The sequence below is a fragment of the Spodoptera frugiperda genome, chromosome 28 (genome assembly GCF_023101765.2).
Source record: "Spodoptera frugiperda isolate SF20-4 chromosome 28, AGI-APGP_CSIRO_Sfru_2.0, whole genome shotgun sequence".
In the NCBI taxonomy this organism is placed as follows: domain Eukaryota; kingdom Metazoa; phylum Arthropoda; class Insecta; order Lepidoptera; family Noctuidae; genus Spodoptera; species Spodoptera frugiperda.
Window position 1 is genome coordinate 4,414,749 of NC_064239.1, and position 14,354 is coordinate 4,429,102.

The 14,354-nt window shown below is 37.5% G+C and overlaps 2 protein-coding genes across 3 annotated transcripts; one reads left to right on the top strand and one right to left on the bottom strand.

Moving 5' to 3' along the window:
- Window positions 1-300: 300 nt before the first annotated feature.
- LOC118265149 (uncharacterized) lies at window positions 301-1,759 on the top strand. The gene is made up of 2 exons (XM_035577870.2): window positions 301-523; window positions 603-1,759. Exons 1-2 carry the CDS (start codon window positions 451-453, stop codon window positions 1,736-1,738), a joined length of 1,209 nt encoding a protein of 402 aa, XP_035433763.2. The 5' UTR covers window positions 301-450; the 3' UTR covers window positions 1,739-1,759.
- On the bottom strand, window positions 1,730-12,870 carry LOC118265148 (protein cappuccino). Of its 2 annotated transcripts, XM_050705922.1 has the most exons (10): window positions 11,860-12,870; window positions 9,720-9,893; window positions 7,219-7,394; window positions 4,895-6,743; window positions 4,371-4,762; window positions 4,075-4,284; window positions 3,836-3,976; window positions 3,410-3,593; window positions 2,910-3,249; window positions 1,730-2,727 (listed from the first exon to the last, which is right to left on the bottom strand). In XM_050705922.1, the coding sequence occupies exons 1-10, from the start codon at window positions 12,722-12,724 to the stop codon at window positions 2,619-2,621; spliced, it is 4,440 nt and encodes a 1,479-aa protein (XP_050561879.1). In that variant the 5' UTR covers window positions 12,725-12,870; the 3' UTR covers window positions 1,730-2,618. The 2 variants fall into 2 exon arrangements, with proteins under 2 accessions (XP_050561879.1, XP_050561880.1); XM_050705923.1 differs by lacking the exons at window positions 9,720-9,893; window positions 11,860-12,870 and adding an exon at window positions 8,620-9,135.
- Window positions 12,871-14,354: the final 1,484 nt, after the last annotated feature.

Genomic DNA, 14,354 nt, shown 5'->3' on the forward strand with positions numbered 1-14,354 from the left:
TTGTGTTCCTTCATATTAAATGGTTATTTAAGCTACACAAGTTGTTAATTTTAATGAAATCTGTGAACAACGGTAGGTGCCATCGATTTTTAGTAGTATACCAAACTATAGTTTCAACTGTCAAACGAACGACTACCTTAATAATGTCGGGCATTGTCGAGTCAACTCTTGCTCTTCACGCGTTCCAATTTGGTTATGGTCGGGCGGTTGGGTCCAACCGAATTTGAACATGAACTAAGAGCTTTTTTTAATTGCCATATTTGACAAGACATTGACAATGACAATATAGACAATATTATAATTTTATGTTATGTTATGGTCTTGTCTTGTGTTGTGTGAGGTTATTTCTCACATATTATACTCTTGGATTATTTAGTGCTAGCGTTAGTAGTTACAGTTATTACGCTCTATTTTTTCAGACGTTGAAGGAATATTACAAATTTTATCACAATGCCAGAACCATGGAATTCTGCAACAGTTTTACCACCCCCTGTAACTATGTTTTTATGTGTTACTAAATTTGGTAAGTACATAGTTTGTGTTCATAAAAAATATATACCTATAATACGATTCTATTTATCCATTTTTATTAAACTTTTCAGATTTGCCTGCATTAAAAAATATAACCAACAATATCATCAAAGTTTTATCAAAACAGTCACCGCTACACAAAGAGAGTGCCATTTGCTCAAGATTTTTGTACAAATATGATAAGAAATTTCGCAATGATATAGGCTATAGGAATTTGAGAAAGGTGAATACAGGTCTGAAGAAATATTTAGCCTTAAACCTCTTGAAAGAAATAGAAAACTTTTCATCAGCCCTCCCAGATGCCGAAGATGATGATGATCTTTACTTACCTTCCAGACAAATGTTACAGTATGTGTTATTAAGAATAATGGCTTTTGCCAAAATAATGGTGCGAGTATCCATTTGTTCAAAACAAGCAGCAGTGTTCTATTTAGACAGGGTAAAGAGGGGAGAAAGTCACTGGATGAGTTTACTTCCTTATGCACTATTGAGTAGATTGTGGTCTATGAGTATGGTGCTACTTCAACATAGTACAACCTGGTATACAAACTTATACCCATTTTTAAATAAATTGCAAATGAAAGGACTGGACTTCCTGCCTAACAATTATGAATTACCACAAGACTTGGACCAGTGGTTAGACTTGAAGCATATTGATGAGTTTGGCAGGTTTGAATGGGCTCAGAAGAAAGACATTGATGTGGATAACACATTGAATGATGATGATAATGATTTGTTGGATAATATATTGGATTATGTTAATCAAAATAATGAAAATGAAATGGAATCAGACCATGATGAGGAAATTAAGCCTATATTAGTAAAAACTGAAGAGGTCCCACTTCCAGTGCCAAATGTAACACAAATAGATCATGGTGTTGCACTGTCGAGGGAAAGTTTTAAACTTCTCTTAAACACAAGTAAAAGTGGCAAAGAAGAACAAGGCCCACCACCACCACCACCAAAGAGAGAGAAACAGCATTCCTACAAAAGTGTAACAAATTCTCCTTCACTGAAGAAATTTATTGAAGTAGAAGAAAATTTTAGGAATGAATCTGACAGTAAGTCACTAACTAGTCATTTGAGCCTGATGCAGTGGCATGCTCTCAAAAAATCTTTACTCCAACTCTGTGACAATCCTACCAACAGGAAGATAGATAAAAAATTCAATAAAATATGGAAGGTAAAATGTTTAGACTACATGTAATAAAAGCTTTTATTAATAATATTTGAGTTTTATATTGTTTAAATAATAATATTTACAGATACAACAATTGTTACAGCACCATTTTTAGATGAACAACTATGCACACAATCAGGCATTTAAATTAAACATATGCATTAAAAACAGTATATCAGGTACAATAATATATGTGCAGGAATATAACTTGATATTCTCAATGATACGAATTTGAGTACAAATTTCATTTTTATAGAAATCTTCCCAACAAGCTCTTCTCTGATGATCTTCATTTTATATTTATATAAAACCCTTAAATAGGTTTATCACATTAATATTATTAATGTGAAAGTTTGTTTGGATGTTTGTCTGGTAATCACGCTGAAACTACTCAACGGATTTTGATATACAGACAGGATATGAGCTGACTTGGGTGATAGGATACTTTATCCCACGGGAACGAGGGTGAAGCCGCTGGCAGAAGCTAGTGTTATAATTGTAAAGCTTCATCTGTTTATTTATAAACTAGATCTAACATTCAATCAAATTAGTTGGCTCAGCAATTAAGTAAATTGTTCCAGTAATGTTAAGATTGTTATCGGTATAAACTGTTTCCGAGAGAATTAAATATTAGGCCTTTGTTCAATCCATGTTCTATACAGAAAATATATCAATTACAAAAATAAAAAGTTTACAAAAGGATGTATCTACACGATATTGTCACATAACCTGTGTTCCTCAAAAGGATTGGCGCAGATGCGTAGACGCACACAAAATGCGTGAGCAGTAATTACTTACTCGGAATGCAATAATTACATGGAATGTTATGTGAATGTACTTAGACAGTATGTACACTATTTGTGCATGAAATAAGGGCGACAATTAGTTCTTATGTTGGCTGTTAGTATTATTTCCTTGAACTAGATAGTTTCTGCAGTCGCGCTTTAAGCCCACCCTCCTTCTTAGGTTGAGTCTGAGGTTTCCTTTCTTCTTGCAGTTTCTTCGCTTCTTTTAACCTGAAACAATAATATCATACCTTAAGCATTTGGAATATAAATCCTACATATAAAAATAAGTCCCTTGTCGTGCCTGACTCTGTATGAAAGTGATAAATTCAAAAATTAGATTGGTTTTATATTGAGCAAGCAGGCGAAACCGTGAACGGAACTTATGGGCAAATAAAAGTATTATAACTTACTTTTCTTTAATTGCAATTTGTTCTTCTTTTTTATAAATATCTTTGAAATCGCTACAAAATGAGGTCCACAGTGAAAAAAATTCTTTTGGTTCGCAGTCTTCCAGTTTGCCGCATTTAGGAGTGTACTGGTAAAACTTAACGGTTGCAATGAATTTCATTCGGCACTCGTCTAAGTTCTCATTTTCAGTCTTAAGTTTCTCTTCAGCAGCATTCAGGAATGTGGTCATCTTATCTTCGAACACCTCTAGCTTTCTCTTTCCCTCATCGGTTGGCGAGTCCTCATTGAGATTGCGTTTGTCAGCATCATTCTCTATTACTTTTTTCATTTTATCTTTACATGCTGTAACGAAAATATTATGAGCATATCAATCACAATTTGAATACAACAGTGTAGAATATTTATAGCTCACTGTATCAGATAAGGGGACTTTTTTAAGATAACGTTTATATTACATTCCAATAAATAAAGTGGTCGGTTGTATTGATGTAATGTTGCTTACCATCAAGTTGTTTCCTGAGGGTGGAGAGATGCGTGGCTACATCAGCGAAGTCGAGCGTGGCGGCGCGCGCGACGTCGCCCGGCTCGGGCACGGGCAGCGCGCACCCGTCCGACAGCGCGCCGCCGCACGACCGCATGTATGTCCGCACTATGAAGTGCAGGAGCGTCACGTTCGACTGCTTCGACTGGAAACATAATTATGATAAAGAAAATTGAATTGAAAATGATTTGTTATAACTTAATTTTTCTACTAACACAATATGGAGAGAATATAGGAGCATGGTGTTTGTACTAGTCTTACGAAAAGAGGAGGGTAATTTGGCAAATCTTCTTTTTGTCTTTATTCTAAGCAACTTAGGACTTAAAAAAAATGTAAATGAGAAACAAACTAAAAGAGAAGTTTATTACAGATTTTGTTTTTACTTACTTTCACATCTTTCAATTTTGCAAGAATTTCCAGCCCAAAGCCATCAGCTTGCCCCCTTTGACCATTACCACCATTCATATAGTTGCCTAGCGTCAGTATAATAGCAAATAATTTCTTCAGAGATTCACTGGTTGTTAGAAACTGGAAAAACAAGTAGTAAAGTGTTTATAAAAATCACTTATTTAGCAAAACATTGTTGCTCTATGTTAGAAACACAAAAATATTTAAAAATGGCTCACCTCGCAAGTATGTTTCAAATTATCTAGTTTGTGCATCATTGTGCTGACTGCATCTTCAAACTCAGCTTGGAACATAAAGCAAGATATTCGTTCAGCAAAGTTTGGTATTCCAGACAGGTCGTGTAGAAACGCTTCAGGCCTATCTAGCGGTATCTCTGGTTTGTGATTTAGATGCTCTTTTATTAACGACAGTTCCTCCTCACTGGCGCGCTAAAATTAATAAAACCAGAATTAAATAATTAAGAAACAAGCTTTTTAGTAGCATCAAGAATATGGTGTGTAAAAATGCTACTAACCAGTTCGTATATCTGATGCAATGCCTCTAAACTCACTACGGACGTATCGAAATTGTAAATGGCATTCTCAATCTCTGAGAACTCGACATGTAAACTTTGTGCAAGAATGCCTACATTTTGCGATCTCTTACTGTCCAATATCTTAACAGGTTGGATCTTCGTCTTGACTTCGACTTTCTTCTTGACAGGCGCCTTTACGACTTGTCTAGAGAACAAATCAGTAAATTCGTCAATATTGTCTAACTTAGCTTCTTCTATTTCCAACCATAAAGGTTTAAAATTGCCTGAGAGTGTTTCTCCCTGGCTGGTGGGCGCAGGCGCAGTGGCCAGGATTCGCGTCCAATACAACGGTTTCATTGGTGCGGCGGGTTTTACTGGTGTCTTTCTTAACGCTACAAATAAGAAGAAGTTGTTAGTCACAATGCCAAGTATTGAAACTCAATAATATAAACTTTACATTATTAATATCACTTAGAGATTGAAGTAATGAGTGAAGAAATTGAGGTGTAGAGTAGTGTACTTACTGGCTCTTTGTACATTCCATCCTCCAGCAGGTGGTGCTGGAAAGGGTACAGGTCCGCTAGACAGTGGTGGAGGGGGTGGGGGTCCTGGCATAGCAGGGGCTAAAGGAACATCCATACCTGGCAAAGGAGGTGGGGGTGGACCCATTCCTGGTAGTGGAGGTGGTGGTGGACCCATACCAGGCATAGGTGGAGGTGGCGGGCCCATCCCAGGCATAGGAGGAGGCGGTGGGCCCATTCCGGGCATAGGTGGGGGTGGTGGGCCCATCCCAGGCATTGGTGGAGGTGGGGGACCCATTCCGGGCATTGGAGGAGGTGGTGGGCCCATTCCAGGCATCGGGGGAGGCGGTGGGCCCATACCCGGCATTGGAGGTGGTGGCGGGCCCATTTCGGGCATTGGGGGAGGCGGTGGGCCCATCTCGTGCATATGAGATGGTGGGGCTATCTCAGGCATAGGTGGAGGTGGTGGGCCCATTTCGGGCATGGGAGGAGGTGGTGGACCTACCCCAGACGTAGGTGGCTGAAACGGTATCGTACTAGGAACTGCCGGTGGAGATTGTACCGTAACTGGCGTTGACAAAGGCGATAACTCAATTGCGGTTTGAGGTGGAACAGAGGTTGAAGTTTGTGGTGTCATAGAAGGAATTTTATCTTGTAAGGAATTTGACAATATAGCTTCGTTGGTATATTGGTCAAACTTAGGTGATGCATCATCTGCTGGTGGTGTTCCTGGCATGGGGGGTGGGGGAGGCGGCATTCCTGGTGATGGAGGAGGTTGAAAGGGTACAATTTGACTAGTATGATTTGCTTCTACTGGAGTGACTTGTCCTACCACAGACACCCCTTTCGTTGGTATTGAGTCCGCAGATACCATGAGGTCTGGAGACCTGTCAGATATTGATAAACATGTTTTAACATCCATTTCAGCTATACTGCTCACGTTTTCATGGTCCAAGGATATATTACTTGAAAGTTCCAGTGATGACTGACTATTTGATGGTTGTTGCAGTTTATTAACTGTTGTATACAACACTTGGGTGTGTGGAGGATGAACATTATTTTCTGAGACATTGGGTTCTCCTTGTCTATCTACGTCAATAAAACTTTTAGCACTGTACGTAATTAGCTCAGTGGATGTGTAGGTGCTGAGGAATGAGGCGTCTGAAGAACAAGCACTGCTTTGGTCAACGTTTTGAAGGAACTGATTCTTCTTTGTATCTTCGGCAGTGTTAAGCTCTGTTTGATCATCTTTACGATAAGTTTTATTACAATCTCTACTTTTATTCAACTTACAATAATTTACAATTTTTTCAGATCTGACATCAGGTTTATTTGTAATAGCTGTCTCACTTTTATGTTCTAAACTACTTAAATCTAATGTTTTATCAATATTTACATTTGTTCTTAGAGGGTCATATTCAGGTATGTTTATCACAGGTTTATTTGATATCTTATTAAGTTCATTGGCAAAGTTTGATGTTTGCACTTCTTTACTTGTTAAGTCTGTTTTGGATTTTAATAGATTATATTCGTTGATGGAATCAAGCCTTTTCTCCAAATTTTTATTAAGTGATTCAATCTGTGAGTTTATTCGATATTTTTCTAATTGATATTCCAGTTCTTGGAGCTTCTTCTTAAGTTGAGATATAACTACTTTAGCTTCGTCAATATCACTTATTTCTTCATTGTTGTTTTGGCTAAAGAACTTGTTGTTTTCTAGATCTCGCTGGTTGTCCTGTGTGAGGAAGAGTGCATCTTTGTCAGGTGGCCAGACAGACGTGTGCAGCCTGCCCGGTGTCACTGGTTGCAGTGTTGGGACCTCCATGTGTGCCCAATAGTACATTAAATTCGGCTGAAATGTTAATGAAATAATTTTTATATGTGAAAACTGCAAAAATGTATAATGAACAACAGTTTAACTTTTTATTGTGAAACTGTTGGATATATTAACTTGGAAAATGTGGTCAAGTATGTTAAAAATATGCACCATTATGTTATCTAACAGTATTTTAATATACATGTCATAACATATAACAGAACAACTCAAAATCAATGACCTTATAAGTTTATTATGGGCACAGACCTTAGAGATTTTTCTGAATTAGAATAAATGAGAATAATTAAAAAACAAATTAGAAGAACTATAACTTAAAATAATAATCCTTTTCTATCGTCAGTAATTAGGTATATGTATACTATACATTATACTTATGATACGTAAACATTTCTAAATGTAGAATAGTGTCAGGCCATGTTTGGTTAAGACCATGTTAAAGCCTGAACTACAAAGATAGTATTGTTAGCTTAGTCTAAATGAAAGTTTTTACCTTGAAAATATTTTCCGTGGGCGCATCCTTGTCAGATATTTGTCGCAGGACGCCAGCGGCCAGCAGATGAGTACAATACTGTATCCCAAGGTTTCTCAGATCTTGAACACTTAACAACGTTTTCAAGTGACTATTTTCCGTTATTGATGATATAAACCAGTTCAGGAGCATCTGACCTGGAAATTACGCGTATATTTCAATCTTAAAACCACTTAAAACAAACTTTTATAAGTAGTTTCCGAACATAAACAAGGTTGGCCACAAACCATACACACCGCGTTTGACAGCTGTTGCAAATTAGTGATGCGAAACAGCGCAACCGTAAACGTGGCCTTATCGATTAATGCATTTGCATCGATTATCATCAGATCGGTATAATATGAATCTTTGAAATTCATATACACAAGTATTATTAGATTATAATAATGTTATTAAAATAGTTTGATAGCATTTTAACTAAACGTGTAAGATACTTGTTAATGAACTTTAACATGTAAATCGTGAAGGTTACAGATTATAATAGATTTGGTTTCTTATTTTTATCGATTGACGATTGAGATTGGTACGATGTACGACCTTTTGGTAGGTACATACGTACATGTATTTTATATAATAATATGTAGCTTTCATAGTAAGCTGTATGCTAAACATAAATAGGTAAATATTTTTCTTGTTATTTTATATGTACAGGGATTTCCCCTATTTTACTGTATCTAGAGTTACCATACGTTCGGAACTTGGAATCCTTTTTGTGACATAAGTCACAGGTATTATTACCTACCTAGCTATTAATAAAAACTTAAAAATATGTCTTAAGTAGTCTTAAATATTGATTAAACTGTGATGACATTATCAAATCCTCATGTAGATAGGTGCAACATGTTGCGGGAATAACCTACTCGGGTAGGGCAAAAACTCGGAGAAGTCTTGACATTCTGTGCTTAATCTTCACGTCCCGAACAGTAGGTACTTAATTCAAACCCTCGTTTCAGTCCCATTGTACATGAAGGTCGTTTTACATTCAGGAGCCCAAAAAATCAGATAACGGGTCTTAATAAAAAATCTGATATAACCTGTTAGGTACCTATGCAACGCTTACGTGTTTTAATTGTAACAACATTACCTAGATAGGTATTAGGTAGGTAAGTATACGTAAGTAGGTACCTACGTAAGGTACAACCTTAATTAAGATTAGAGACTCATTATTACTGCAGTTATGCTGAATCTTCTCATAATTATGATTGTGTCTAATAATCTTAGGCGAAAAATTAAAGGAAAATCGTCCATAGTAGAACGTGTATCTTTGACCGAATCCTAACCTTTACGTAATCTGTCAAGACTCATAACTACATCACTTATGCTATATTTAATTTACTGAAGCACTGCTGTCTTGAAACCTACTTTTATGCAGACATGCATCGGACGAATCACAGCCTCTCGACAAGTTCAATTCACACACCACTGTTGTTTCAACACGAATATAAACTTGTACTTCCATAGCTGCCATTATCAGATCACATTCTATATGAACTTTGTGATTTTCACTATTCAAAACAAACATTTGGAAACGATACCACTGCAGATGTTTTGTGGCGTTTAACCTTAACTTTTTCTGACGCACGTACAAAACTAGAGCACGATCATTTTTCACACACTTTGAAGTCTGAAGTAATTTGTATTTGGGCGAAACTTCTGCTTTCAACAATGCGAAGTCATCGTTATGCAAACGCACAATATTTCCAATGTCTTGCAATCCTTTTCTTCGCGACCGAAACTGACTGAGAAATGTGACATAATTGAACTGTGCTACTGAGTTGTTGGTAAAGTTGACACGATTGGTGGACAGTTGCATTTCTTTTAATTAAAGTTATAAAGAGCCCGAGCTCTTTATGTCACGTATGCAGACTAGTTACTAATGGCCAATATCTGTACTAAGGCTAGGTGATTAACGGTGATAAGAAATTATGGGCTATTTGTAACTAAAAGATAACTTCCTTATCACGATGTTCATTCACCTGTCAGCGCCGCACTGTGATACATGTACACAATACATATCAGCTGTTAATTAAATCAACTTTAAAATTAAGTAGGTACCTAATTGGTGTTATTCAAATACCTGGCTCCTGCGTACTTTGGTATGTACCGTAGTAATTACGAAACCTAAAACGATTAAATCGTATGTGCCTAGATATGTAGGTAAGATTCCGACCTACTGATTGGCATGGGATTACTTCATTGTTTATTATAAATTCATGTAAGTTTTTCATTGTTAAAGTGAGTACATACTATATCTAATAGCAAGTGTTGGTTTGTATCTATGTAAGTATTTTACTATTCAGTTTTATATTTTCAGATGGCGTTATACAAATGCATTGCAGCACGTTATTAAATAGGAACCTAGCATTTTGTCTACCATAAAGAAGAACTCTGCAATGAGCATGATAAATGATCAGGCACCTTAAACCTGATTGCAAGTAGTAAAAGGATTAAAACTAAATTACCTTCAAACTTCTCATACAGCTTGAAGTCTAGTTTATCAGGAACGAATTTGGGTCGCACCACCCTTGACTCCGTGAGCTTGTCGAGTGTTAGCGAAGCCACTTTCCTCAAGACATTCGAATCGGACATCGGGGCGTCACTCACGCTCGAATGGCGACGATCTTTCTCCGTTACCACTGAAAACAAAGCAAACAAATCATGTTATTAATGTTATTAACAAAACTTGGAATAAATTCAGAAAGAGTTGTCTATAAGAAGACATATTTCTGTGTCATTATTATCAGCTCATGTCTCTAGTCTCCATGTCCCATGTCGTCAGAATAGAAACTGTGAATTTAATAAATAATAACGAAAATGAAATCCTAATTTAACATTGATAACCTAACTAACTGTGGCTCAAATATCTGAGAACGTTGCCCACGGCTATCAGGTATCAACTACTGAAATGTGTATGAACCTAGCACCTAATATTTAGAAAAAATATTCGTTTCTACATGAACTGAAAAAAAATCTCGCAAAATAATTGATAAAGAAGGTTTGCCATACCGTACTATTTTCAATTTTCTTTTAGTTTTTTTTATTTGTCATTATTTTTCATTCTTATGATTAAACATTTGCATTATAACCAATCTAATAATCACACTACTACAAAGTTATTTAATGAGAAACCTTGAGCCCTTTGAATAAAACTTTAACCGATTATCTTTTTCCGTCAAATATCTTGATCATCGATTACATTACCAATGATATTGGGGTACCTATAGGAGATACCTAATCGTAATCAATCCAGAAGTTTGATTTGAATACGCATAAAAGTGTTTATTTCCAATATAAAGGTAATACCACCTTCCATGTATCGACATTTTATTGAAAAAAAAAAACTATCGTCTATCACGTACGCTTTACCGCAGGTTTACAGTCCATTTCAAAAGATGGTTAATCGCAAGCCAGATGTTTACAATAACAATCTTATTGCTATAGTAATAGGGACGCTGTACCTTCGTACCGACATAGTGTTGTGAATATCATCGTACGTACAGAAGAGCATACAATGGTGCTATTCAATCAATGCTTTGTTAATTACAAAAAATAACTTCCAACGGTATCAGAGCGCTCCTTTTGTTAGCAGCTGTAGAAGTCAGATTCTCAAAGAAAAAAAAACAACATCTAAGTACTTGTCTAAGTTCTTTAGCTATGAGTGTCGTATTTGTGGCGAGATTAAGTTCAATTTTGCTTGTAGGATCATTTAATCGTGTGCAGCAAAAACTATCTACTATTAGTACTGATGTGTAGTGTTATTTTAATGCACAGAGGTCATCAGATGATGATGTCACTACTACGCACCCAACTCCATAAGTTTTACTGTGTTTCTTTTCTTCACTTTAACATAAAAAGTATAGCCCATCATCATCCAAGTAGGTACATTACAACCAGAGCAAATGGGGCTAAAAAAACGCGTAAATTGCCCACATGATTACATCTAAAATGTACTTCTATATATGTACCTTGTATATTCATTTATAGTTACGCACGCCAAAGGTAATCATGTTTCATTACCAGTGCGGGAAACTATCTTATGTAAGTAAGTACTATGTACGAACGTTTTGTTATGTAGATGTTGGTTTACATAGAATCAGTTTTACGACGTAATTTCGCTGTAGTAGAGCTGAAAATTGATTGTTTCGGGCTGGGAGTGCCGCGGCCCGGCGCGTAAAAACATCAACAAACAGGTTTGCTCGACCATTATGAAAAGTAAGCACTGTACGTGAGCAACAGGTACACAAGACTATGGAGGTATGGGTAACATCTAGGTGTGTGGGTAAAGAGGAGCATTGTATAGCTCTGATTGATTTGTGTGAGGATTTATGATAAGGAACAACGCAAATAGATAACTGGCACGGATAAACTTATCTGTCTGTCTGCTCTCAGTGTAAATATCATGCGTCAATGACACAATGTACATGAACATTACATTATTCAGTAAGTATTCATTATTAGATTTCATCTGAATAATCTGGCAATATAATAATTCTGCCATGTAATTACACCATTTAAATTGCATGTGATATTGTAAATGTGAACGACAGCTAACAGGGAATGAGTCCAAGGATACTAAAGAATAAAGACTACAAGTAAACTGACCGTTGTCTAGTAATGTGAGTGACGGTTCGCAAGCCACTGGAGGAAGTTCCACCTTCCGATGTTTTGACACTGTAAACGAAGTCTGACCCGGACAAGCTTTCACCCGGTTGTCGAGGAATTCGTGGTTGCACTCGTGACTGATTCGTTCTATATTCCGTTCTGCCTTGTGATCGCCGCACCACCCCGAAAATGCAGTGCCCATAACCTTTTCATTCTCGCTTTTGTCACCACTGTCATCGAATACGTCATTTTTTTCTTCTTTTTCCAAGTCGTCAGTGGAGAGCGAGGAGGCGGCGTCATCGTGCGGCATGTCTACGGTCATCGCGACACTCGCGGGCTGCACGTCCGGCAGGGAGGGCGTGAGGGTGCGAGGCAGCTCCTCATGCGCGCTGTCGCTCTCGGCGGAGTAGTAGCACTGGTTGAGCTCGACGGCGAGCGGCGTCAGCGGGTCCGTAAACACTGACTCGGAGGTGGAGTCGTTGGCAGGCGAGAGCGCCGGCTGCGGCGGAGCGGCGGCGGGCAACTGGTCGCGGGTCGGTGACCGCGGCTGGGCGCGCTCGCACCTGGTCACCGTTACCTCCGACTGCACGCTCGCCGGCTCTGCGCCCTCCCCCTGCCGCAATGTTTTGAACACGCACTCGACCGTATCGTTATCTGATATTTCGATCGGTTCGTTGATATCTGAATCTGGTGTTTTATCAAACTCCCTGTCGATGGCGTCACGTTTGGCATCGCTCTTCTTCCGTCCATGCTTTTTGCTGTCTCTTCCTGGTGACTTTCTGTTCAAGTTTCGCATAAAATGTTTCCCCTTTGCGGGAGATTTTCCAGTTTTGGATTGTTTTTCATTGGTTTGAATGTTCCCCATGGTTCAATTGATTCTATATACGTCATTTAATAAATACACTTTATAAACTCTAATGAATTTCAACGGATAGTGAGCACAATATAAAAATCTAACTTGAAGCAGTTTCACAGCCCTTGATTGTCTGAATCCAACCCTTACCGACTTCATCCCCGAGCATGCGTAGTTCGAACGAGTTTGATCAATAATTTTGATGCGTACAAAATTAAACATTTTGTGCCTAACTTTAAAGATAGCATATTTACTATATTTATTAATTTCTTGTGTATTAACGTTCTCACATTCTATGTTATTTTTCTGGCTACAATGTATAATTAAAAAAGAAACAAAAACTTGTAGCAATAAATGTTTGGTAGGGTCGTGCGACTTTTCTTGGTTCGCCGTAGCACCACGAGATGGCGGGAGCAGTGCGTTATTCCACCGAGATCGTGGAACCGCAACGTGTAGGCTCAAAGCATGTTTTAATGGGTACTTGGCCATAGTTAATAGTTATCTTGTTGTTGTGTTAAGTACTGTTTGGTTTCCTGATGAATATAGTTTTGAACTGTAAGTAGGTCTCGATGGTTTGATATCTGAAGCTCGTTATTGGCACACGAGAAACTTCACAACTTCCGAAAGTAGAGCCTCATCAATTATCATTGTTTGAATGTTGTTGTGTTTCAGACGGTAAGTACCGGGACTGGGTTCAATTTTGATTTTGTTGTTTTACCCGAAAAAATCCGAATTGAAATGATTTATGAACCAAGTTGTAGATGTTTCAAATACATAGGTTACATTAATACATTTACTTAAGTTTTGAAGAAGAAAATATTATATTACGACGTGGGTAGGTACGGTAGCTAACAAGATATCTTAGATTAGATTCCTTTTATTCTTATACTAGACAAAAAAATGATATTACTTAATACACTTACTATCAATCAATTTTAGTAACCGAGAGTCTGGAGCCAAAAAGCTTCAATTTGTAATTTACTTTCCGAAGTAGATGTAAATAAAAAATGTCTGCCTACTCTGACAAGGGGATATGGAGCGAAAAATATTGCTTAGCGAACAGAAGGTACTTAGGTCTTACGTAAATCTATTTAGGCAGCTTTATTTAGCACTCCACATTGCTCGTCCGAGCTAAAACACTAAAAGTTAGCATTTTATGACCTTTTTTGCCTCTAAAGGAAGAGATTAACTTTAGCCATTCCGTTTCAAAGTTGCACTGGTATAATCGTTCAATTAACTCCTATCTACCGAGTGGAACGTTTGTTTGTGTTAATGTGAAAACAACGTCATGAATTCTAGCGACCCCAGAATATACAACGTGTAACAAAATACCCATATACATCAAGAAGCCCTGATGAATACAGGTTGAATAGAGTCTCTACACCAAGTTTCAGCTTAAAATACGTTTAAAAAAAAATTGTACCAAATACTTGGTATCGCATGGTTCTTGATTTCAAATCATACAAACGTGTCACAACACTACAGGGGTCACTCGCTAATATAACGAAACATTTCTTCTGTCAATCTGATCGCCTAGCACCTGTTTACCTAATTTTGATTCGCGCGCCGGCGCGATTGGAAAAAGTCATAACTTGGTACCATGAAAACATGAGTTTAAAAATCCCTTCCCGTATCGTTTGTT